The sequence below is a fragment of the Rhipicephalus microplus genome, chromosome 2 (genome assembly GCF_043290135.1).
Source record: "Rhipicephalus microplus isolate Deutch F79 chromosome 2, USDA_Rmic, whole genome shotgun sequence".
Classification (NCBI taxonomy): Eukaryota; Metazoa; Arthropoda; class Arachnida; order Ixodida; family Ixodidae; genus Rhipicephalus; species Rhipicephalus microplus.
The window spans coordinates 229,072,645-229,099,834 of record NC_134701.1 but is presented as its reverse complement, the minus strand read 5'-3'; the positions used below and the strand labels follow the sequence as shown (position 1 = coordinate 229,099,834).

Below are 27,190 nucleotides of genomic sequence, written 5' to 3'. Positions count from 1 at the left end.
TCACGAAAATTGTGAATGTTGTGATTGCTTTTTTTTTTTGGTATAGCGTCAAGTAAGCTGCTGCAGAGATACTAGCGCAACTGCGGAAAACACACTAATTGTAGTGGTTTGACGTCCCGAAACTACGACATGGTCATGAGAGATGCCGTAGTGGAGGGCTCCGGAAGTTCAGACTACCTCGGGTTCTTTAACGAGCAGCTAAATATTTAGGTCGGCAAAACATGTGGAGCTCGCTTAGACTCATTTATGAAATTATATATTTCGCTTAGGGTTCACTCAGACTCAGACTCATGGCTAGATCTCATTCTGAGTGAGTCCGAGTGAGAAGACTTTTTCGAGCAGCTAGCTAGAGAAGTTAGCTTTTTCGAGCATTGTGCGAATTTTCTTCGTCAACAATTTCTGACGTCGTCGTTGCTCTTCTTGGCGCCTTTTTTATAGAGTATGATTGATATAAGAGTCATGAGTGCTCGCGAATCACTCAGGTAATTTTTCATGAAAGAGATGTTAACATAGGATACGTTTATCAAGAACTTCCCTGGAAGAGTTGGTGATAGAGGGGAGGTCAAGACACTTCCCTACGTAATCTACGCCTCTGATCAAAAAATTTTGAAATTGTGTATCAATGACACTGCTTTGAAGTACACGTAAGCGGACGTGAATCCAGGTAAGGCCGAGAGTAATTCTAAAGATGAGTAGATAGGAGTCCTATCCAAATACATGGGCCCCAAACATTGTCGCCTCCATCTAAAATGCAGCCGCCATGGCAGGGATTCGATCCCGTGACCCGGAAACTGCGAGTAACGCACAGCCTCGTGATGAAAATGTTCAATCAACACGCAATTATAGTGTAAGATAAGCCAAAAATCGGGTCACTTAGCTTTTATTTATTTGCTAGCTATTGTTTTATTCTCCCCTATTTAATTTCGAACGCACAGGCGCCATTATTTTTCAACGTTCTCTCAAAATAACCGGCCTCGACCAGATTGCCCTTGAAATAGGCAGCGTCATCAATAATAGCATACGTTTAGGCATTGAAAAGCTAAGCAAGATGCTGCTGCTGCTGCTGCTGCTGCTGCTGCTGCTGCTGCTGCTGCTGCTGCTGCTGCTAATGAAGATCCTTGGAATATAGGCATCATAAATTCCTCACAAAAAATACAATTTTGAGAAAAACTCTATTGGCATCTACCCACTCAAGGGGATCGGCCAAGAGTCGGGCGGATCATACAGACTGGATTTGTGATTAGAAATATTTTAAGAGCAAAACTAGGTAACATCATTATTATTATTATTATTATTATTATTATTATTATTATTATTATTATTATTATTATTATTATTATTATTATTATTATTATTATTATTATTATTATTATTATAGACTTTGAGTTACCAATGTTTTTACAAGCGCGGGGCCCTGAAGGTTTCCTGAAGATTTGCCTCAAGATTTTCTTTTTCACGTGAATTAAGCACTGACTGCTCGCACCACGAGCAAGCCACGTCAGTGTATATAGTGTGCTTTCGAATTTTACGGCCGCCACAAGATTTCGTTTTCTTCTTTTGTGGTTTTATAGCAAGTTGCACGACAACCTGCGTGTGCTGATTTCGTTTCACAGTGCATACAGTGCAAGCGTAATTATATGCGTCGGTGACAATGGCCTGAAAGACGACGTTCTTTTTTTTGTGGCTGTCATGTACTGTCTGGATAATCGAGGAGGTTATTAGCATAACAAGGAACGTGATTTTATCCACACCGCACTCGTTCACACGTGCTGTCACCTCAAGGAGACGTGGAAGCTAGAGAAAGATACGAGAGTGATTCATCATATTTATTCGCGAAAGAAGGTGCACCCCAAGGTTCCACCACACACACATAGAGTATTCTTGGGAGTTATGGATAGGGTGAGTCTGCCTAAAGGGATGTTTCAGGACGGCCATCAATGCTGAAGTTTGAGCTTGTTGATGGAGTAGTATTTCTTTCACGTAGCATAATACTATTGCGAGAATACAGAATATCCCGTGCGTTTGTCTTCTTTTGTGTTCATGTGCTGGTCGCAATAAAGAAAAAGAAGTGCTGCTATACTTGACGACCTTGTTGTTTCCCGGAGAATTGTTTTAATTGTTGACAATGATTATGACACTGAAATATACACTGTTTGCCAGAATGACTAATTGCGCATCACTTATTCCCCGCATTACCCAATGACTTATCCCCCTTTGCAGCCCCGCCACGGCGGTCCAGTGGCTAAGTATACTCGGCTGCTGACCTACACGTCGCGGGATCAAATCCCCGCTGTGGCGGCGGCATTTCCGATGGAGGCGGAAATGTTGCAGGCCCGTGTACTCAGATTTGGGTGCACGTTAAAGAACCCCAGGTGGTCGAAATTTCCGGAGCCCTCCACTACGGCGTCTCTCAGAATCATATGGTGGTTTCGGGACGTAAACACCACATATCAGTCATCAATACTCGTTTGCTGCCGAGTGTCACACTAATCAAACGTTCACATTCGGAATCTAATATATAGGGCGAAAGCAAGGAGAACGCGCTATTGTGTACATATTATGCACATGCCCTTGGAAGTTATGATAACACAGCTCTGATTTACAGCTCTGGACACAGTCACCAATCAAGAACAGACCATTGCGGAAATGCCTTTGTTTGTTTGTTTGTTTGTTTGTTTGCTTGTTTGTTTTTTGTAGCCTAGAATTTATGACTCATGCCCACTCTGGGGGATTGGCCAAGAGAACATATAGTCTCATATGGACCACAACCGCCCTATTGCATTTAGTGGGACCTTTTCCTTTTCTTCAACAGTCATCAGCAAGGTCTAAGACTTAGAGAAAAAGAAAAGAAAACGTTGTTCCTGAAAGATCGTTGTGTCTGCTGCTGCGACGCAATGCATATTTAAATTTCACCTAGATATAGTTAAAAGAATGCATGGGCACGAATTCGATTTTGAAAGAATGCAGCAGCGATTAGAATTTTCTTCTGCTGCTGGCCGCAAAAGTGGCGCATGCCATATTTGCTGCCGAGCAAAGAAAGAGGAAGGGCACGTGCTGCGCGCGAGCCCCGCCCGAAGAGCATCCGCCATCGCATTCCACCAGAAGCGCATCACGCATCCAGGCGGGCTTCCAGCAGCTGTGACCGGCACCCGGCCCCTTCCGAAGATCACCGCCAACTTGGCAATGGGCGAAGAGAGTCGTTTCAGTGGCAGGAAGAAGCCTATCGTCGCCGAGAGGATCCTGGGAACGGTGAAGTGGTTTAATGTCAAGAACGGCTATGGCTTCATCAACCGCAACGACACTCACGAGGACATCTTCGTCCACCAGACGGCCATCACGCGCAACAACCCACAGAAGTTGTTGCGCAGCGTTGGCGAAGGTGAGACCGTCGAGTTTGACGTCGTGGTCGGCGATAAGGGCTGCGAGGCAGCCAATGTGACCGGACCCGATGGTGAGCCTGTTCAGGGTAGCCCGTACGCGGCCGACAGGCGCCCGTTCCGACCCCGCTGGATTCCACGTCGCAATCAACGAAGGCGCGGGCCGGCGTCAAGGCGTGGCCGAGGGGAAGATCGAAGGGAGGAAGCAAAAAACCGAGACTCATCGCGATCACTGCCACCGCACCAGGACCAGAGCGACCCGGCTCCTAGACGGTGGATCATGGACGGCGTGGGGAGGCCCTACCCTTGGCGATACAACCAGCGTTTCAGAGGAGTGCCACGAGCACCTCCGCGAGCCCCACCACCGCCACCGCTGCCACCGCAGCGTTTCATTGTCGATGAGCCACGGCCAGCGTACGCCGAAGAAGAGGTTTTCAACGAACCCCCACCCCGGCGCCCTCCACGGCGGTTCCGTGGCCGCTACTTTCGTAGGCGACGTGGCCGCTCGCGGAGCAACATGGAAGCAGTAGGACAAAACGGCTCTGGTGGTGGCCGTTTTCAGAGCAACCTGGAAATGACAGGACGGAACAGCTCCGGAAGAAATCTCGAAGAAGGAGTACGGGGAGGTAACGGCGGAAGTGGCAACAGGAGCCAGGAGGACTTCCAGGACAGGGGGAGTGCCCCTTCGTGGCAACGACCTCCTCCGATGTACCGACACCCAAGGTCCCGCCGACGCAGAACGAAGTCACCATCCAAGAAGGCCGGGGCCCGTAATGGACGCGAGAACGAGGCGGGCAGCGGCGGAGACTCATTGGAGAGCGTGCAAAGCACTGAGAAGGAGCCTATTTCACCAGAAGAACCAGGACACTCGGCACCGACGGCTCCACCGCCGTCATCACCACCACCGCCACCACCTCCACCCCCGCCACCCCCACCACTGCCACCCCGTCCACATGAAATTCCTTCTCCCCGTGAGCCAGAGCCAGGAACGAAGCCGGAACCACAACTTCCTCCTCCCCGCGAGCCAGATCCAGGACCGGAGCCGAAGCCGGAACCACAGACTGAAACAGAGACTGAAGCCCAACAGATGACGGAGTCAGTCCAACGCGAAGACCCAAAAGCAGCTGGAGAAGGAGAGACTGACACTGAGAAGACGGCAACAGATGATGAAAAGAAAAAAGAAGAGGAGCGGGCTGCTGACCGACAGAGTGACCCGAGAGCTGCTGAGGAATGACCATCATTGACACCTTGAAGCCAAGCTTGTAAGAACGAAGAAAAAAAAAAGCTCAAGATGCAAGTCCAGGGGGTTCTTTTTTATGGGGATGTTTTTTTGTTGTTATTTTTCATTTACCACAGTGTTGAAGATAAGAAGAGCAGCTGCTTTTCTTTTACCTTCTTTTTGACCATTTTAGGCAACATACGGCAACCATGCATCTCTGAAGATGGCTAACACCACTAAAGCGAGGTATCAATCTGTCTAGGCCTAGGTCAGCTGGCATGGTGACAGTATGACACGATGGGACGTTCCAACTTTCCCAAACGAAGGTGCGCCAGTCAGAGAACACTACACCATTGTCACTTGTTTGTTCGTGTGCAATAAAGAGTTTTCTGATAACGTGTGTTTACTTCAATGCTACCTCCTCGAGTGCTGTCGTAAGCTAGTAAGCTAGGAGATTAGCTTTTACAGCGTCAGTCAAACGATGACCGTTCAGACTTTGCAGCTACAACAGGCTTTGTTTGCTAATTTATAAGTGTCACTTTCACGGGTTTCAAAGCTCGAAGACTACTAGGCACGTGTTTGAAAATGCGTAATAGTGACCTAAGTGTCGGAACTGTGGTTGCATCCCGCAGTGTCTGCAGACAACAAAAGCAGTAAAGTGCATTGACGACCTGGCAAGGCCCAATCGATTTATTATAAAACAGCCCGAATAAGGAGACAGTGATCAGTTTGTTGCGCTGATAATTGTTGCACGATGTACCTAATGACTTACATCAAGCGCAAAATACAAGGTACTCAAGGAAACCAAATTGTTAAGTTACATTCTGGTGATATTGACTCGCAGGTTTTAGTCGAGAGCTGTAGTGGCAAGTGTTTAGGCTTCCGCTTTAACATTGGGGAGGCCTTCTTCAGTTTTGAATTATGAAAATGTGGCCTCAGGACATGCGTCCTTTAGACCCGTCTTTCTGTACAGGCATTTGTCTTAGAATGTCATTGGCGCCATAAAATGTTATCGGCTTTTGTTTTCGAGCAGAAAACTGTTCACATTCTTGAAATACGAAGAAATTGTCTATGATTTTCTGGAAGGCTTATATATAACACCGCAGTCACTGAAAAAATTGTGACGAAGATTTCTGTCATACTTAATTTGTTCTTTGCAGTGTCTTGAAAGCGGTTGGAAATGACGCTAACTCCACGCTAACCTTTCTTCGCATTCCTGTTCGACGTCTCACTTGGCTGGTCGTATTTATGTACGTTTATCCTTAATTTTCTTTCGTTTCACTGACTTTCTGGCACCGAAAACACTGTCAGACCAGGTGCCGTTTTCCAGAATACAATAGCTCATCACAAAATGTACCTGCTGCGCCAAATTAAGAACGCTGACGCAAAACTGCGAGTCGGCCTAATTATTCACCCTGATGATTTCGCACAGAAGACAAGGAGACGCACGCAAAGGCCAGTAAAATTTACAACTGGTTTGTTTCCTGAAAAAAAAAAAAAAACCTCACCCAGCAAACCTTTCACCTGCGATTCTATGATGGCGTTATTAAAACGTGGCTTGTATGCGCTCTGATGGCAATGCAGCGCCAAAGGCGCGCTGAGGCCACGTTTATTAGACCCTTATTGCCGGTACACTCCACGTACACTTGGCACACGTCTAAGAACATTAAATACAACATTATGAAGCAGTTTCATAATGTCAGCCTATATACTAGCTCGTACCCAGCCATAGAGTCATTATAGACAGGATTATTTATATTTTAGCGACTGGTGCCCTGGTGTGTATGTTTAATGCAGCACACGCATCTTGCCCTCGTGTTTTTTTTGTGTGTGTGCAAAATATTTAAGACGAACAATAGTTTCGTTCATGTTTCGCATCACGCCTCCCTCGCCTCACCTTCTTCTTCTTGTTCTTCTCAATTAGAGACAGCTGCCCACTATTACCGGCCTGACAATATGGAGTCGTCCTTAAGAGCGCAGCTCTTAGCGCCCGTTTCTGCGTTAAGCGCCATCGCTATTGGTAGCGTACACGTGCGAATTAGCGCGAGCCACAGGAATCGGACAGGCTCCACTAACATGTACTGCGGGGTGCGAGTGTCAAACGAGAACGAAGCGTGTGCCAAACGTCATAGTAACTAGGGTAATTGATTAGAGGAACCAACCAAACAAATATATTACGATGCCGTGTGCTCCCGTTAAATCTATATACACAGTGCTGGTTTGGCGATATTACGCCTCTGCGCGTTTTGTTTCGAGATGAAATTAATAGGGCATCATTTTTGCATGTAAAAAAAAAAACTTGCTATCCTATTCGCCAACCTGAGGGCTTCAGCAGCAGGAACGCTTTTGATACCGTTTGTAGTTACCTTCATAAAACGAAACAAATGTGACTCTGGATTCTTACTTGTGCAATTGCTAATACAGCAGTGACTAGTTTATTCGTAACAGGAAATTTCAAAGCTTTTTTATTGCTGTAGTTCCTCTTTTTCTATTACTTTAGCCTCTGATCTGAAAGGGTAAAAAAAAAAACAAGTATTGTACTATTAAGTTTTTGGTATGTTTTTTTCTTATTTTTCTTAGCACCTGAAATATCTAAACTTCCATGTAATCCATTCCCATTCTTGGCCTATCCACATAAGTGGGTATGAGCCATGTTAAAGGTCTCATTATCATTATGGTTATCATACTGAACGAGATAACCAAAGTAGAAGACTGGTGTACGTAGCACAGAGTCGCGCTACAGACACCAACAGGCTCTATCTCTCCAATTTAGACAACGACTTCACAATCTACGGCGTGAAACCCAATACAGACAGCACACGCTAGCGGGTGAGTTTCATTGATAGCAGTCTCAAAAACTCGAAACCGTTACTGCTCAAGTGCTAAGCCATGTTTGAGAAGCCGCCTTTCTCATCGGCCTGCGTGCTCAATGTTCGCTCCCTTGGCACACATGCCAAGGACATACACCCCGATCCAATTCTTCGGCATGCCTTTGTACGTTGTCTTGCTGAAACGCTGATTGATTCCATACAATCACTTGATGTAGTAGACTACCAGTATACGTTGTGTCGTTCGTCGAGACCACAACAGAGCGGCGAGAGTGGCTATCTGTTTGTGTACGGTTACGCCTGCTGTACCCATCGAAATGTCTGGTACCTAAGATGAAGTTGGCGAATTGTGTGCCTCAAAGTTACACAACGACTTGCTCTCGCCCACCGCGCTTACCATAAACGTCGTGGACTTCCTGCACCTCGCATTAACCGCACATCCACCCCCGCCATTGTTGGTTGGGACTGACTTTCATTACAATAAAACACTGTCGGACGTGCGTTTCCTAAGAGAGCAGGTATGCCACTGTAGTTACTAGCGGTATACCAACTACTAGTAGTATAACAATAGTGGTATGCCACTGTAGATACTAGTGGTATACCACCTACTAGTGGTATACCAATAGTGGTATGCAACTGTAGATACTAGTGGTATACCAACTACTAGCGGTATACCACCTACTAGTGGTGTACCAATAGTGGTATGCCACTGTAGATACTAGCGGTATACCAACTACTAGTGGTATACCAATAGTGGTATGCCACTGTAGATACTAGCGGTATACCAACTACTAGTGGTATACCAATAGTGGTATGCCACTGTAGATACAAAGTTACACACACGCCTCCTTCAAACTCTTTCTCTCTACTTACCACAAAATTAAAACACCTATAAAGATGCGCTTAGAATTAGCGTTAGGTGGCTTCTAATCACCGATGATTCTTTCTCCTGATGTCCGGTTACGTTTCTGTATCATAAGCAGTCCATAATGAGCACTGTACCATAATTGGCACTGAAAACGGGGTGATGTGTGCACATGAGTGCTGGCTGTTCGCCAGCACTCATGTGCACACGGCAGCACTGTTTGGTCGGTACACTGTCGGGTTTAAACAGGTTGGCCCCGGCAGCAATAATTTGGTTTTGCTCCAAGTCTATCGTGTGCAGCCTTGTTGTTATGTATTGGTATGTCCTGTGCCTTGGTCTACCCTGGTTTTTTCTTTTATTTATCGAAGCGAGCTCTTCGTGAGTACAGCATTCTGAGCACGGAAATAAGATTCGTTTTACGTTTACTGCATCTGAAGCTGATGTAGTGAACAAACATTTGCGCTTACATACAAAGTCAAATGCTTATTTGTGATGCAGACTGAGCAGTTGCACCACGTGACACAATAAGCGTGCGGTCTCAGTAAAGTAGCAATTTCTGGAACCACTGAGTCATCGAAGTATGATGATCTCTAACTCAAGAGTTCACGACAACCAGTACCGATTGCCCTAAACCTTCGCACGCGTTGATTCGGCCGAGTCTGCCGTCAAACCGAAGCTGGTATTGACATTCGGCTTATGCCACCATGGCTAGACGGTATAGATAGCAGCTAAATATGATTATGCGAGTAATAACGATGGTTGCCTGGCAAATAAGTGAACAATACTTGCGCACGAACAACTTTGCGAAACCGCCTGTACAAATAAGTTGGCGCCATGCATTTCCAGTGCCGCATGAAGGTTATTGCGGCGTAAACTGAAAGGAAATGGTAGTATGCGTATGCGGCGCCTATATATCCTTCTGTGTACAGGAGATATGAAACAAGGAATTGTATTACATATACGCATATTCATTATAGACTGCTCCACCTAGACATTTTATAGAAGTATTTAATATGCATTAGTAGGACTAAACGGTGCGGCCGGTGTATGCAGTAGCTCACTTAATATACACTCATCTAAACTCCGAGTGGTTATACAGCGCCGTGTGTTGCTGCAGAGGGAGCAGTACAGCAGCCTTCTCCGGACTTGACAGCTAGCGAAGTGACGAATTGGCCCTTCTGTTCGCTCGCCTGATTCTTCGTGTACACCGGAGAAGATGAAACAAAAGAAGGATGGCGTTCGGTCGGCGTATAACGGGAGGAATGGCTGCAGATTGGAGCGAAGTAAAGGCGGCGGCCACCGTTGTGCTGGCCGGAAGGGGAGGAAGTGTGCGGCTCGATCGACTTGCTTCTTCCCCGCCACACCCTCTTCACCGCCACGCGGCAAGCGCCTCGGGCGCCTCTCCGTGTGTAAGGGACGCCTTATTCTCGCACTCTTCGCTTGCTTGTGCTTTCTTGGGCGCTTCGTTCGCTTTCCTGTCGATGAGCACGATGGGAACAATGTCTAATTTATCAGCGGCAGCAGTAGAAGCACTGCTGGGGCCCGCGAGAAAAACGAACCACTTCTCCCTCCCGCTCAATCCAACTGAGGCAGTTTCGCCACGTACTTGCCGAGTCCGCGAATCTGATCGAACCACAGGGCAGGGGGAAACGAAACGTGTTTGAGAATTCCAACTCCTCGCATTCTTGACAGCCGAGAAAAAAAAATAAAAGCACGTCGCACGGTTTCTATTCACCGTCTCAGATAATTTGAACAGTGTTGCAAAGGCTCCGGATCATGGATGCTTTAGAAACACTACCGAGACTCAATAACGTTGCCACTGTACACCTGTGACCAGTCTAAGTATGCACAGGCACACCTACTGAGAAGCTCTTCAATGCTTAGGCGCGTTTGTGCGCTCAGTAAGTTATCTACAGTGAGCGGCACGATCGATGTCTCTCGCCCGCCTCGAATGGAAGAACACACAGTGCAGCGGCGTTCGCTCATACCGGTGATTGGTTGTCTCAACTTCACCCGTTTTAGCGGCACTGCACGGTTTTATCGTGGCCACGTTGCGTACTACTATGTATATACAAGGTTGGATCGGCACGACGCGTCGGTTTCTCGGAACGTGGCGTTCGATTTCGCGAGAGAGAAAAGGTGGTGCAGGCGCACCCACGCTGCTTGCTTGCTTGCTCCCGAACCTCCGCGCCTTTGTCACCGCTTTTGTGTATAAAACGTCTTGCGTGAACAACTTGCGCCCGTGGGCGTACGCGTCTTGGGCGTGTAAAAGAGGAGAACTCCCCTCCATTGTTATCGTCGTTGCACCGCGACGCGTCCCGTAGGGGGCGCGGCGGTGGCCGTTATGATTGCGATAGTTGCGGTTGTTGTAGCGGTTTATATAGCTGCTTCTGTAGCTTCGGCAGTTTTACGTGCTTCTCACAAACACGGCTGAGATTCCCAGAGCTCAGCTTGCCTGGTTCTTTTCTCACATTTATGTTGGTCGTATTCGTGTCAGTGCGCCCGTCATTACATTTGCATGACGACGTGTGGGCAGGAAGTACTAGTAAAGCACGCATGGAAAGAAGGCGTAACGCATACGTGATCGTGACGATGGCACAGCCCAGTTTTTTCAAGCAAACGATATGCGTGCAGTGAAGCGAAGACGAGCTGTCGTTCATAATCTCGTAGCCATGTATGCATTAGATAACATTGTAACAACGATGTGTCCATTAAATCAAACAGAAATTTGTGTAAACTTTCAACTAATCAGTTTTATAACCTTGAAGTAAGCACAGCTACTTAATGTCCAGGGTCCGATAATAAAAATAAATCAGCCTTGCATGGTTCGTAAGAGATTTCAACCAATCCTGAAGCTTGACACATCTTCACTGTAGGCGTCCAGCAATTACAGGCTACTAAAGAGACTTGATATTGATAATTAATTCCCTTATCTTGGTTGATTTTACTCGGCTACGCGAAAGCTAAGTGTTGCCATGTGAGTTGACGGTATAAACTTTGACTGCACATTCCATATACACCGTCACGACTGGACGTGATTTGCGCGCCTCGCTTTTGATCCAACGTGTGAAAAAGAAAACAACGTCTGATTACACTTGCTGGGGCACTTCTGATGCTTTTGTAGAACTCTTTTTGATAGGCTGGCCATGCATGATATGACAAACGCAGAATTCCTTCGTGAGTGAAATGAGGTAACTTACAAACGTGACTTGTTTATTGCGAAAGAACACGGATTATGCATGATCATTCTCTTCTAACCATGGATGCGTCCTGACAGCGGTAATTACGAAATTTTTTGTAGATATTGCCTAATTTAGTTTGATTGATACATTATTGTAATTTATATTCACTGTGGTATTTAATAAAAAGAAAACCACATGAACAGGATTCACGTGATTCATGCGTAGTGGTGTATCATTAAAGTTTCTATATGCGTTTTAACTCATCTAGACCATCTGTCACCCTTCGTTCTCTTTCGTTTGTGGTTTTTCCGGTGATAAATTTTTGTAGACTTATTGTGTCGTTTCTTCGGGTAAACTGCATAACTACCCACCGTCATATAATCAGTCGAAACAGGCTACTAAATTATTGCACCGTCTGTAAAGCAGCCTCTCTCACCTTATGTGACTATACCATAAATAAACAAAAATCCAACAGCCCAATCATGCGTCTGGTGTAGCCAAAAAATTGCACACCAAGCCCCCCCCCTCCCGAGTTGTTTTGCCATGTCATACATAGCAAAAATTACCATTGTTTCCCCCCCCCCCCCCCCCTGCCGGTAAAGAATTTCTGCCTACGCCTCTGCTTCAGTCCTAAAGGTAGAGTCACATTCGACACCACGCTCCGCTAAAACAATATGGAGATCGCGTATGCGGCCAACGCCATGATTGCACAGAACCGAGGTGCAAAAGGCATACGCAAGGATCCAATTTTACTCCGACCATTCCTTGGTGCACGATCCCGAGGTCAATCAACCGCTGGAAAACGCGGCACCGTCGCAACCGCCGTTCTCTTAATCGATCGGGAGGCACCCCTATATAACTCGGGAATGTAGGAAGTGCCAGTGAAGGAGCAGGAAAATGCATTAAGACAAAGGAGGCGAGGAGGCTGCGAAAGTGAGGGAGAGAGATAAAGAGAATGCTTCGTCTCAGGCCTATACGTGCTTCGTAATCTTCCTAATCTTACATTTTGTTAAATCGTTTCCTTTCTTCCTGCTCAGTTGTTCAGCGGCGGATACGACAGTAAGGAAAGACATTTCGTTGCAGCATCGCTTGAAAGTGAACAGGTAGGAGCGAGGTGAAAAAAGCACACCGCTTTCGGCACTGGAAACATTTAGGAAACTTATGCAATGGTTTTTTTTTTTTACAATTCCATGAAGAGGACGCGTCTGGGTATACGTTATATTCGCGCGAGCTGCCATCTATCTATGCCCAGAGGATGCTCGCTTTTTGCGAAACTCCGGGTAAATCTTTTTTCCTTTCTCCCGCATCTCCCAGTTGTTTCTTGAGCTTTAAACTCTCCGCTCTTTGATATCTGGCAGGCGAGACAGGTTCCCTAATCCTGTCTGAGGCGGAATGCCAGCGGATTCGATCGTATGTGTGGAAGAGAAATACTTGAAAATAAAAAAGTGAGTGGAATGCGCTTTGTTCCAGGTTTACCCTCTTTTTACGCTCGCCAGAGGCAGCCAGCCACGTTGGAGCTCATAGCAAACACTCAACAGCAACGCCATGCTGCCGCCGCCTTCAACAAGAACTGCAGGAGTCGAAGCAAAACGCGACACTCGGAAAAAAAACCTGTGCCGTCTCAGAGAAGCTGCGAAGTGGAAAGCTCGAACGGCAAAAGTGAACAGGGGGTTAGGACTGCGGAGCGGCGAGCCGGTTTGAGAACGAAAAGCGGCCTTCCGCGATCTCTTCCTTCCTTCCTGCCTTCCTCCATCGCGTCAGTTTTCTTTTGGCCGTTGTTTTTGGCACGATTCGAACCCGTCTCCAGGGAAACGTGCAGCGCTCTCTCACATGTCTCCTCCCCCCTACCACCGCGGTTCGCAGCGTTTGCTCGTGTCGGAAAGATCCTGTTTTCCTAACGCGCTGCTCGATGGGCCCGCGCCTAGCGCCCTCTTCCGCCGCCCCCGCCGCCGCCAAAGTAGCCCTGATGGGCTCGTCCATTCCGCTTAGCCGATCCCCCCCTGACGCACCAGGAGCTCGCACCCCGTGCTTTAGCGACCCGGGGCCTCGAGAAATCCCCGGCACCCCTTCGGAGGCTTCCTCCCGTTGTTACTGTCACTCCGTAAAGATGCGGCTGGCCACGAAAAGCTGGCTTCCGGAGACGACTTCTAAAAGAATGGGCACTGCGTTGAGCACCCTGCCATTTTCCAACGGCTTTCTCTTTTGCCAAAATTTTTTGGTTTCAGAAGTAGAGCGGTGGGCCTAAGTGTTTCACGCTGAATTATAGGCGAAACTCTTTCGGTGGATCGAGCTTTTAGCTTTAATGTCGTGGCGATATCCCCATATCAGTCCTAAAGTGGTCTTACCCGCAGACGATTCAAAGCTTCTAACCCTTCATTATTTTTCGCTCACTCAGAAACGTAAGGATGGTTTTTACTGCGAAGTATGATTGATTGACCGAGTTTGAAGACTCAGAGCTATACATGTGCCACAAGAAGTTGCTTAAGTGAAGGTCCGTCGAACAATCTTTACATGGTGAGCGTCGAAGAAAGGTTCATGCACTCGGCGTCTGCTTTTAATCTCCTTTCTAGAGGCGGATGGGACATTTTTTTTGGTCATTGACAAGAATGACCGTCACTTGAGGGCGATGCATAGCACGCTCGTTATCCCGTAGGCACGATGACTAAGACGCATCTCTCTCTTTCACTCTCTCTCTCTCTCTCTCTCTCTCACACACACACACACACACACACACACACACACACACACACACACACACACACACACACACACACACACACACACACACACACACACACACACACACACACACACACACACCTTTTGCAGAGGAGAAGGAAAGACAATAATAGAAAGTTTGAAGACCGTGCTGGATTACGATTGATCCTTTTACGACTCATATTCCAGAAATTTTAAGTGGTCTGGGTAGAGCTAGCATTAGGAAATACGATATTCATAACTGCAATTGTCATGCTGAAGCTTCCATTTCTTTCAAAATGTCTTCAAGAGTTATTGAAGTAAAGGACGCCATTCTTTAGGCACGCTCTCTTACTTTCGCAACTGTGAAAACGGTAGTTTGGGTGTACAAAAATGTAAATTTCTTTTATCAAATAAATAGCTTTCAAGTCGGCACTCATTTCTTCGCCTTCGCTCTTCCTCTCCTGTTTTGTCTGATGGTTTTTGGTAATATATCTGCCATTTCAGCAATCTAACAATGTTATCATTGAAGGAAAACTGCCAACAATGGCATTTGTGTTCGAAACTATTATCAGTAGCACTACAAGTGAAAAAAATATAAAGAAGTCACTACTTTCCCACAAAGGTGAAGCAATGAATGCGACAGCAACAAATAGGAAGGTCACGCGCAGAATGGCAAGCAGATCAAAACGGGCCCCGCGTTTCTCTCGCACAAATGACGCACGAAACATACTCGCAGGTAAAGATGAACGCGAATAAACGTCTCAGTTGTTACTTTGCTGTGTCTGAAAAGCGCGCTCTTTTAGAAAAAGTAGACTGTGCAACGATTGCAGTGACCTGTGTGCGCCCGTTGACCGAAACAGAATTGTTCCCGTAAACGCCGAACGCCAGCCAAGACGTACGATCCTCCATACTGCGATATAAGGGCGCGCGAGTAAGCGTCGACCCCTGCTGAGAACGCGGCCGCCGCGTCGTGAAGATGTTGCTGCGCGCGCTCCTCGGTGGCTCAGTAGTCAACTCCTCGCACTGAAGATTCAGAGGACCCAAGTTCGATTCCGCGCGCCGGAGTCTTTTTTCGGGATTTTTTTCTTTCTTGCATTTTTATGTATATAGGTGCGTATACATATACGGTCAATGATGGCTACGCCCACGTCGACGGCGTAAAATCAAGCCTAGAGTGTTCATATAATTGCTGTCGCAATAAAATAATGTTGCGAGATTGAATATGACGGATGAGGTGTCGCAGCTAGAAGTTGCGTGTATTCCTTATTAGTTTTTATAGCTACCTATAGACAAGAAGAGGTAAAGACACCTTCCCCAGCACAGGGCAGCTGGCCAATCTGAGAACTGGCTGACGTACTTGCTCTTCCGTTTTTGAAGACGATAGTGTTTCTTGGGGGCCTTCGACGCAAAAAATTTGTGTGTCTGTCTGTATGTCTGTCTGTCTGTTTGTACGACCTTAACGGTACCCTAAAAAGCACCAGACGATACCCCGAATGGCTGACCCCATCCGCAGTGCCCCCCAATATTGCTCAAGATTAAGCGTTCATACTTGTGCAATAGTCAATTAAAAATCAATCAATGTGGATATCTGAGGCACCATAAAAAAAACGACAATATTCTGTATGTGTGTCTTTTACTAGAAAAGGCATACATAAGTAATTCTAAGTACCATGTAGCGTTTATCACGCTGCGCTGACCATGCAACGCTTGCACGAAAAGGCAAGTGTTTCCAACGCTTTGCTAAGGTGACATGGTGGTGGCACCTACCCGTCGCCTTACCTTCTGCCCTTATCACCTCCAAGACGGGCGCGCACGCTGCGCGCTTCGTTTGTCTCAAGAGTGCTGTGACTTGATGCGGTCGTTCACCTCCGCTGCATGCTATAGGCACTCTAACGCAGCGCCTCCTGAATACCATTTACTGATTTTGTTTTTGCACAGAACACCAAATAAACGTTCTGTTCACTCTCTCCAGACACAGGACTATGTCTTTCGACGACACTTGCAGTGTAACATGCAGATTCTTTTTATCCTCCTCCTCCCATTATGTGACCGAATATATATGCGGTTGCGACGAAGTCTAATTGAGACTTCCCGGAGTGGTTGTGGTGTTTGACCAGTGGCTGTGATGCTCGGCTCTGCCCGTCGGAAACGAACCCAATGGGCTCGGGTGAGATCCCAGCGGCGGAGGTCTCATTTTTATGGAGTTGAAATGCTAGCGGCCCGAACACCAGATGATCGGAATTTCCGGAGCCCCTCATTGTGGCGTCACTCATAATCATGTCGTAGTTTTGGCACGTCAAACTCGCGTCGGTATTTTACTAATGATTGCGCTTCGCTTCACTAAATGTTCATATTCCGAGACAGTGCAAAGAAGTGTTTTGACATCTTGTTTTTGATAAGCCCGTCGTTCATCTTCTGCACTCTTAATCAAGTCCCGCTTAAATGCTGTCTACACCCAGAAAACCAGACGTAAAATGCCCGGTTTCTTGGCTACATCTGTCGCTTTATGTGGGACCGGATCGAAATTATGCTGAACAGCGACAAGGAGACGAGTTGTACGCGTTCTCGGGCACCGTTTAGTTGACTTTTTATCAGAGCTGAATCAGTGGTTCACGTTGTTATTAAAAATGCAACAAAAATTACTCATCGCGATCAGTCCAAACGCACTATCTGGACTCAAGGACACCAGGGTTTGCGGCCGCCGCGGTGGCGTGTCAGTTACGGTGCTCGGCTGCTCACCCGAAGGTCAGGAGTTCGATCTCGGTCGGGGCGGTCGCATTTCAGTGGAGGCGGAATGGTATTGGCCGCGAGGGCCTCCACTAGAGAAGCCAGCGCTGCGATCGTTTTGACGTCATAGAAAGGATGCGTGCGCTCGCCTTGCGTGCTTGCTTGTTCCCCCACGGCTGCACTGTTTCTTAGTCGCGATTTCACGTTGCAAATTAAACACGAGAGTGCCACCGATTCGTAGTTTGCCTGCCCGTATGCCATCAGGTCTTACCGCTTCTTTAAGCACTGAGCTTCAAAACAAGGAGAAGCACGCACGGTGTTCCCAGCAAAAGCGCAGGAAATAAATTGTTCTAGCAGACAACACAACCCGGCATCTTATGAATGACGTCATAACGTAGGTGGCGCCACGGTATGTCGTCGAGGCCAATAGAGGCCCGTGTATTGGCGATGTCAGTTCATCTTTTAAAACACCAGGTGGCAGGTGTTTCCGGAGACCATCAGTAAGGTGTCTCTCATAATCGTATCGTGGTTTTGGGACATGGAACACCAAATATTGAAACCATTGATTCCAGGGTTTGAGGGATAAGATTTCAGACAACATGGCGCGAGCGCTTACCTTCCTGACGTCCCGTTCCCCAACACTTGAGTACTCGCAGAACACAACACCACTACTGACCTTTAAATGAATGTTAATAAATTTTCGAGATTGTTATTGACTCTGTTCGGACCCTGCATATGTCTCAGCGGTGCAGATGAGCGAATTATCTGCACGCTTCAGACCAATACTCTGATCTGCCCCCGCAAAATTTCGTTTCTGGGACATACGACGGGGAGTAGCCGCACTTTGGGGAGACATCATGCGTCTTTTACAAGACATGCGAATGAACCCGAAACTCCACTCTTCCACCTTTCTACGCGTATGACAGGCTTATACATTGTGTTTTTCAACGAGATTAGTATAATTGTAATGCGGAAACACTTACCATTGCGAATAGTTGGCTGTACGTTAAAACGAGACATTGCCGTCATGCGGGGAATGACCGCTTTCCCTTGCGTCACAAAAAAATTCCGCCATATCCACGAAGTGAATGATGATGAGTGGGCGAAGCTCCGGAGGTAAACCTGGTAAACCATGAATCCTCTGTACATTTTGCCCACTCGATTTTATTACATCGCTCCCCCTAGCGTACGTCGTCGCACTAAATCGAACGATTGCCTTCAACCAATGACACGCGCCATATGTGACATCATTCCTATTTTATAAGATCTCGCGTCTTTCATCAACTACAAGTACCGCTTTCTAGTTTATAACATCTTGCATCTTTTCATCATCAGCTACAAGTACCACCATCTAGTAAACACTACAAGAACTAAACGAGAGGTGGCTACATACAGGAGACGGTACCGCCATCTAGTGAACAATGCAAGAACTAAACTAGAGGTGGCTACATACAGGGGACGGTACCGCCATCTAGTGAACACTGCAAGAACTAAACTAGAGGTGGCTACATACAGGCTACAAGGGACGCACAGCCCACGCCCTAAGGAGCTTCGCCCCTAAAAGGCTGCATGAACGTTATCTGGAGGTCGATAACTGGTGTTCAACAGAACATGCTTGAGGTGTAGTGAAATTGTTTGAAGATTCAATTGGTAAAGCGTGTCTGTACTGTCAGAGAATATATGGTAAGTGTATACGCTCGCTGCAAAGACCGGAATGATCGCTTTCATTCAGACCGATCTGTTGTATTTTGATTACATCATGAGTGCGGAAGTTTTGACTTAGTAAATTAACTATCTTACGCTTTTTAGAGTTTATGCAGGTCAATCGTATTCGCATTTCTAAACACATTACTAGCGGCGGTGGTGGTACTAATATATAGGCGTGCCGAACGTGGCGGATCTGATCGGCAAAAGCTTCGAGGGAACGTCTCTTACCGCGTAGCCATGAAAGTTAGAAGAATGCGATGCGCTCACTTGCAAAACTATCCAATGTCTTCCTGGGAACGCAGTTCAGAGCACGCTTGGGAAAACCCAATGCGGTGGCCGCAGTACTCAAATGTCATAAAGACGTTCAAGTCATCGGAACGAAATGCGATCCCTAAACAGCGGGCGCTGCTAATTGGCAGATACAGCGCTTTCAATACGTGCCCTAGTAGCTCGCGTATTTAGTTTTGACGATGGTGCAAGAAGCATACAAAGCATGTATAAGACATTTTTTATGTATTACTTTGCTCTCGACACATAGACGATTTCTTTGCTTTGTAGCGTATACACGTAGGAACTGGGCAGTCTCAATTTTTCAGCCTTTGCTTGTAGAAAATGCCTCATAGCTTATTTGTCGATAATAAAAAACTTCAATAATGAGCATAAATAGGCTAATGAGCACAAGCGTTTTCTACCCCAGGATCATTTACCATAATATGTGATCTAAAGATTTGACGGCACATCCTTAATGTTCTGTACAATGTAGACGGTCAGTAAACTCTTAGTACAGCCCTAATGTACAAATATTGAGTGTAGAAGGGATACTCAGAGCACAGCCTTCAATATACGAAGAAACCTCGTCTATAGTATCTATCAGTGTGCATATTTATCTCGTGTTGCCAATTAGCGCAGTGCGTCTTCACAATGAACTGAGTGTAATTGGATGAAAAACCGCGCACTTCGTCACAGCTGCTCCGAACATTTCCTGAATCAATACGTCCTGTCAACTGACGCGTGAAAGAACACGGCGTGTTAACCACCTCGTTGCTTTGAATATGACCGACCGGCGTAAACACCCGCCAACCACCGACGGCGTGTTTCTCTCTCTCTCTCCATTAAATTTCTAAAAACGCTCTCGGTATTTCGTTTTTGTTTTTGTTTCCCCTCTCACTCTCTGACGCGTTCGCGTATCTCGAAAGCAAACATTGGGGAGTGCGCGCGGCCTCAAAGAAAACTGAATAGGGGAACGTGTTCTCGTGGGAAGGCCCAGAAGTGTAGGCGTCGAGTAAACACCGCTAACCCGGCGCCATGCGTCTTCGACCTAGAACCCCGAGAACTTGAACGAACAACGGCGCCGGCCAGGGAGCGGGAGCGTTGTTCAAAGCTTCACGGCCAAAAAAGCACCACTTTTCCTTCGCCCATCTGTGCAAGCAGAACCGCTTTTCTTACTGTACTCCAGAATTCTTTTTTTACTGATAAAATATGAAGAGATAGAGAGAAGGGAGAACATGTAAAAGGACGCAAAAGGGCAAAGAGGAAAAAAAAATTAAGCTACGCGAGCGGTGGCTAGGGGTGCGCGGAAAGCATATGGCGTGTAAACCATAAAGCTATCTTCTTGCCTCCCGAAAAGAGCAACAGCCCTCGAGGGGGCTGAGACGGGCACGCGGCTGTCGCTTTGATAAAATGGAAAGGAGGTGCACACGAATCGAGTAAGAAGGTAACAAGAAACAAGCGAAACGCTTGCATAAAGCATAAAGGATGGGGGGAAAGACTTAAGAGATAAAAGCTTGAATAAGAGAAGTAGGAGGAGGGAGAGAGTACGTATAAAAGACAAGTTTTCTCTCCCACCCGAGAGGGGCTTTTGCCCTGCAGAATAGCCAGGCCGAAATATCGATCGACGGGCAGCCAGTGGCGACGCAAACTCGCGCACGCGGCAGGCACCGCTCACTGGCTGCCTCGTCTTTTCATACTACACCGAATTTCGGCGGCGCTGACTTCGATTCTGCCGCACGCTCGGGAAGGCGCGTTTAACTTTCTATTCCGTCACTCGCCCGTTCATTCTTTGTCGTGCCTCTCTCTCTCTTTTCTGGGCCTCCACTTACACGCGCGGGCTTTTTGTCGGAATGAACTGCGACCAGCGGGTGGTGCGTACTACATGCCTGCGCCTCTCGCATCCCGATGTGCGCTTCTTGCTCTCAGCCGAACCGTGCTGTGGTCGTGTACTCGCTCGCTCGTAGTCGCTGCCGTTCGTGGTGCCGTGACCAATGACCTCCGCAGTGCGCTGCCTTTAAACGGTTCAGCTCGCGAAAATAGAAAAATTAACAGCCGCAACCAAATTCGCGGGCCAGTAGAACCGGAAATGGAGCGGCGGCATACAGAGAAGGCCGTTTTCGCGCGACCCATTATAGCGTCTGCGGCAAGCAGCTCGATATAGGAAGCGTATGTGAAGATAAAAATAAATTTCGTACACCTAGTATAGGAGCAAAAGGAAAGAAGAAAAGTCACTTTTTTTTTTCTCTTACTTGTGTTTATCCATCGATCGGAACAATGCAGGAGTGACAGTGACAACTCGTGTCTCAATCTAACAAATGAAACCCCGTTGACTGCGAGCTAGTGTTGCGCTCGAAAAGGGAATGTAGTGCACACTTTGCCTTAACTGGCGTATTCACCTTAAGTAAGAAAATTTGTCACTTGAGTATTTTTTGTTTATACCGCCTTTCTATTCAAGTAAGACTGCACCCCTTTATTTATTCTGTTCAATATTGCAGTTTTAAAGCGAAGCTTGTGTTCGATTCAGCACACGCTTAGATTTTTTTTATCTGTGATCTGCACCGACTACTGTTAGGCTGTCTGGGTATCGTGATTCTATTCTAGTGTTTTATCCTATTTGTACAGCGCGCAAGTGTTTATCTTGCTGCATTTTTTTTCTTGGTGAATCGCGAGTAATCTTTATTAAGTACTCCTGCGCTTACTGGTTTACCGCCTTTACCAATTGGTGATGTAATGATTCGTATCACATGATTCTTAATAACAGTTTAGCTTGGTCGTTCCGCAGTTAACCTCAAAGAGTTGCCTCATCATTCTTGTTTACTATTTTTTTACTTCTGTAACGCTCTGCAGGCTAAATGAGGTAACTGAATAAACGAAAAGAATGAGCACCTCTTCAACTATACAAGTGTGATTAAATTAGGTTCACGAACGGGGATGCAGTGAGATGTTTGCTCAGAGGCCACGCCAAACATGGTTTGAGGTGTAAGCGTCCTGTTTCTGTTGACCCGAGCACTTCTTTCTTCGAACCCTTCACAAAGCGATTTTTTCACGATAACCGTACCCTTCCGCAACAAAGACCTCGAAACAAGGTAAACCAGCACTCGTGCGTGGATATGGTGTGCGGTTCACTGCGAAAACAATGGCAATCCAGACAGGCCCAGATGATTACGTAACCTCGCGTCACCTGCAACTGACTTCGGCCCTCGTAATTTTCCGTTTATCCCTGGGGCAAGTATCGAAGCCTTTGTCTGAATAAGGAGCTCAGCATTCTTGCTTCGCCCCATCTCCGAAACGTGCTTTGTCTCTTCGCTTCAAGCGCTCATAAGGAAGAAGGCCTCGCACTTTTCCAAGTTGAAAATTTGCAATTTTCGAGTCAAGAGTTCTGCGAAAAGAAGGTGGAAAACACAATGAGACTACCTCCAAACCATGCTATATAGGTTCGATAAAAAAAAAGAAGACTGCAACTGTCATAGAGACATTATCAATAGTATACACTTCGCACTTGTAAGCCACCCACCGATCCACCATTGAAAGTCATAAAGGCACGTGGAAGTGTGTAACTTTACCCAGTCGGTTTATGACGTGTTATGAATAACGTAATAACAAAACACTGTGCTCTAACATCACAGAGGATGAGCACAGTACTGCGGGTTCTTTACCGTAAGATGTGACTTAAAAAAAAAAGATTATTTTTTTGGCTCTTTGATTCAAGATGGCATATCTCTGACTTCGTATGTGACCACTGAAAAACTCGGCTTTCTATTAGGCTCGATAGTGAAGAGAATGCCGCGTGCTTTTTTAGACGGCCTATAATGCCGGCTGTTCTCTTTTCGAAATGGTGCGAACACCACAGATGCTCTCGGCTGCAATCCTATCTTCCATTACGAGCTTAGAGCTCGAAGGCCACTTTCTTTGCCGAAACGAGGGAAAAATATCTTCGTGCTGGCAGCAACTACCCGTTCCCCAGGGGCCATAAGGTGTAGAAACAGACAAATAGCGAATACCATACTCTTCAAAATACCAGACGCCGACAACAGCAACGACATCAACAAAGTAACGGAAGGCGGTGGAAAAGAAAGAGAGACTTAGAGAGAACGTATATCGTTAAGGAAATCTCCTTTTGCTGATCGAAATGGCAACAGGGAGCCATTAGGAGGCCGTTTCTTTCGCTCCCGATACGCAGCTTTAGACACAGGGAAGGGGGGGGGGGCAAAATTGGGGTGGGGAACGAGTGCGTGGAACTGCTGATTGGGGACATTTTCAGCGCGGCCATGACTATAGCGCTTCAGACGCACATTCCAGCATCGGTACAGCTCTACGCGCTATTGTTGAGAGACTTTCGGCATGGCACAAACGCGCCCGTACGCCGTATTGCACCGAGGCACGCATCTCGCCCACACGTTCTTTACCCTGCGGACGTTGCCGGGTGGGGTGAAGAGAGTACAGCCCGCGTCGAGCGCTGGGTTCCAGCTCGCGTCACGCGAGACGCGAGGGCCGCATGCTGGGAGAGGTATAGGTAGGTGGACGGGTAGCTAGCTAGGTGGCCCAACCGACCGGCTGGTTGGTTGGCCGGCCCTTCGATCGGTGGCTACCGCGCGCGGTCTGCCATCGACCGGAAGTGGATGGCCGGAAGTGGGGTTCGTTACGGACGATGCTTATCGGGCTCTTTTGTGTGTCAGCACGGGGCCTAAACTCGTCGCGTTTCCGCGACTGTAACTGCCCGCCCACCGACACACGTGCGTTGGAAAGTGAGAAGAAGGGGGAGAGAAAAACACGTGTGCGTGAAGGGATTTCTTCTCTATTTGCGAGGGCTTTTCCCGACAGCGTTCCCGGCGCGTTGCCTCTCTGACTCGTTTTCGGGTCTTGATAAAATTCATTAGAGCCGTCGGCGGTCCCCAACCACGTGTTCCCTGTCAGCACCGTGTTGACTGTCTCGGCCTTCGGCACCACCTCTCGCACTGGGATTAAGTCTGGCACGCCCCAAGGCGGAGGAAGACGAGGCCTGCTGTGGTTGCGGCTTTTGTATAGTATCTCACGGGCTCGCTTCCCTGCGAGGCACCTTCCTCTCCATCTCTCTCTATCTGTCGACCTGCCCATCACGGAACACCCACGTGCGCACACGAGAGGTGCTAGACGAGGTTGCTCATCTCGGGATTCTCACACTGGGAGCCTGAACAGCTTTTTATTACTTCGCCTCCTTTCCGCACCTCCTGCACTGTCGCTTTGTTCTCGTCTCTTTTTTTTTTCAAGGTACTTTTCGCGAGTGCACACGAGCTCTAGAAAGGAGAGTTGTCCTAGCTCACTGCAAGTCACTTTAGTTCCGCGTTGGTGAGTCATTCTTGGCTTTTTGGGCTTTTCGGAGAACGGCGAAAGGAATGTTTACACTGCGCTTAAGTTGTGGTTTAGGGAATTAAATGCTGGTTTTCTTAATATTTGCCATGTATGAACTGAGCGCTGATTGTTGAGAGAGAAGCACAGAGTACAAAGTAGGGTGACTTACACGTGTGTCCAAATGCACCAGATATATTGGCTTGTTCTCAGTGATTTTGCAATACATTGGCCGGTGCAGTAAAAACGAAAAGCGAGAAGGGATTTCGACGTTTTAGTGTTTGTCGTCATGCGTTAGATCACTATTATATGTTAGGAATGTAACAGCAGCAGCAACATGCAGGACGTGTGTATAAAGTCGCGCATGCGACTTGAGTGCGCATAGGATGCTGATGAGGACTCAATCGTTAGTTTCGCACACGGGTGTTGTTTCTTTTATTAGCTGTGTTTATTGCACAATTCCTCGCGAAGTAAGTAGTAGAGCAAGTAAGTAGTTGTACCTCAACACACGTGGCTGTAAATTTATGAAAACATATTCACTTATATTTACATTTTCTGGCACGGATAATAATAAAGAATAAGAACATCTGGGGCTCGACGTTCCATAACCACAATATGAAGGCTTTGAGATGTCAAACCCGAACGATTATTATTATACCATCATAAGATTACGAGGTACACCACAATTGAGGGGTCTGCATATTTTTACCATTTACTGTGCATTAACGTACGCTGTCATCCCACATTACAGTGGTCTCTAGCATATCGCTTCCATCGAGATACGACTGCCGTGGCGGAGATCAAACCCACGACCTTCAGGCCACCAGCCGAGCCCCGTAACCGCTACGCCATCGCAGCAGACGCACGAAAAATGTAATACAGTAGCCGCTACAACCTGCCGAATAAAGCGAGAAAAAGTATTTATGAACACTATCTAGAGAAAAAAAACGCCAACCCTGACTTTGGTTTAGACGCATTCTTCACAACGAAAAAACAAGTAAGACTAGAGTGCAACAAGTATTTCACGCGTGCTCTTTGTCGCTATTTAGAAACAGTGCTATGCTGGTCGCGATAAAAGTAAGATCACGCTGTATTATTGCAAAAAAGGGTATGTATCGTCGATGTGGCATTTGCCATCTCGGTTATACGATATCACGCGCAGTGCTGAGAGCTGGAATTCGGCAGGCCGGAGATCTCTGGCGGCACGAGGCTTGTAAACGAGGAACGGAAGTAGTCATAAAAAGAAGCGCGCATAGGCGACCGTTTGCCTCTCAGAGTACGGCACGGGTCGATCGCGTTTCGACTGTTTACGAGCACTGGGCCAAGGCGGGGTGGCCGGGGCCGTCAAGTCGCCATCAACTCAGCATCGAGATAGACGGCACTACTCTCTCGCATCTCCGTCTCCTCGGCGCGTTATTATTTTCACTAATACTGCGCAGTTATAGAACAGCGTTGTCGATGTAAACAAAAGAACGACGCCTGTTTGAAAAATATAGATGATTTTGAGCATTACGCACTGTATTTACAAAGAACTGCAAGACATCTGTCAAAATGCTGAAGGTTGCGAAATTTCCCTTCGTTCTGTAGAAAGAACGCTACAACACTGTAGTTCACGAAGTACAACCTACATCGAGAGCGAATGTCTTGCTTGTCAATTATTTTCTGCGCACAATAACGGCTTGTATCAACGAACGGTACCTCAATGCCCTGATTGGCAAAAACTCACGTGATGAAGAACAGAATTGCTTAATAAGAATACTCTAGGATTCTGCAGGTTTGATGCACCTGCTTGGTCGAAGTAGTAGCATGTGATTAGTAATGGCTATTGAGGTGATCAAAATTAGGACATGATTATTATTTACACTGTAGTTGAGTTCTTTGGAAATTTCGGCCATAGCATCGAGCGATCCTCTCGTATGGCCTAAGCACCGCCTCTACTCTTTATAATGTGCGACGGAACCTCGTGGTTTTGTAGGTTGATAAAATTCCGAGTTTTATACAATCACGAATAGGTGACGATAATCTTTACCCTAGCGTAGAGTGAGTTTTGTATTCCGCACAATAGCTTTACCAAAAATGAAACAGCCGACGAACGCATTGCCGTGTTATTCTATTTTCGAGTTCCCCACATACGCATGGGGACCATCAGCCCGACAAGGTTGGGTGTGTGATGAATAGCATGATGAATAGCATAATACGATGAATAGCATGGCGCTCCTTCAAGAAAGTTTGACCGTGTTGCTGTTTACATGGTGCGGTCCCTCCCAACAATACCCTGGGTGGGTCGCACGACAACTCGAGCAGAAGAGAGATGCTGTCTCACTTTTTAATACCTTTTGGGGGCCGAAATGCCGTTCCAAATTGCAAGTTTATTTGTCTTACGACTGAATTCTGTTTTGGCGACAATAATTAACTAGTCATTAAGAACATAAAAACCTTCCCGAAGGTCAGTGGCTTTGTAAATCAGCCCATTTGTCAGCAAATCACGCTCTAGCTTGTGCCCTACTGCATGCTACTGCTGAGGTAAAGAGAGTGGGCGTTCAGATGCACTCCATAAATGATTATGTGTGGTGGTAATTGCCGAATTGAGACACAATAATATCGGCCAAGATAGTTTGGAATGTCGTCGAACTCTGGGTGAAGGGAATCGGGACGAAGTTTTGCTACTTACCAACAAGAAATAAAAAAACCACATGTTTAGACACTGCTGCACTCGTTAGGAGAAGTTTCTGCAATGAATTCAGTCTTATTTTTTTTCTGAGGAATACAGCAGTGCAGCTAAAAAAACGCCGAATCATAGTAGAAGTGGGGACATTTAAGCCAGACCCAGGTATCATCCAGCGAACAGACAACCGCTATGCGCGTATGAGGCATTTAAGTCGTACGTTTATCACATGCTTCCCAAGTCCTTGAAAGTGCTTACTTTGTGCTGTTCGTTTTGTTCCAGTTTTTCTTGATTTTCGTTTCCCCTTTTTGTGACAAAGGATGAA

At 46.9% G+C, this 27,190-nt stretch overlaps 2 protein-coding genes across 3 annotated transcripts in view; both read left to right on the top strand.

Annotated features, from left to right (window-relative positions):
- sff (BRSK family serine/threonine-protein kinase sugar-free frosting) overlaps positions 1-27,190 on the top strand; it is a 123,136-nt gene that overhangs the window by 22,435 nt on the left and 73,511 nt on the right. The gene's annotated exons all lie outside the window — the stretch shown is intronic.
- LOC142787372 (uncharacterized) lies at positions 3,044-4,992 on the top strand. Its single transcript, XM_075884739.1, has one exon. It carries the CDS (start codon positions 3,184-3,186, stop codon positions 4,609-4,611), a length of 1,428 nt encoding a protein of 475 aa, XP_075740854.1. The 5' UTR covers positions 3,044-3,183; the 3' UTR covers positions 4,612-4,992.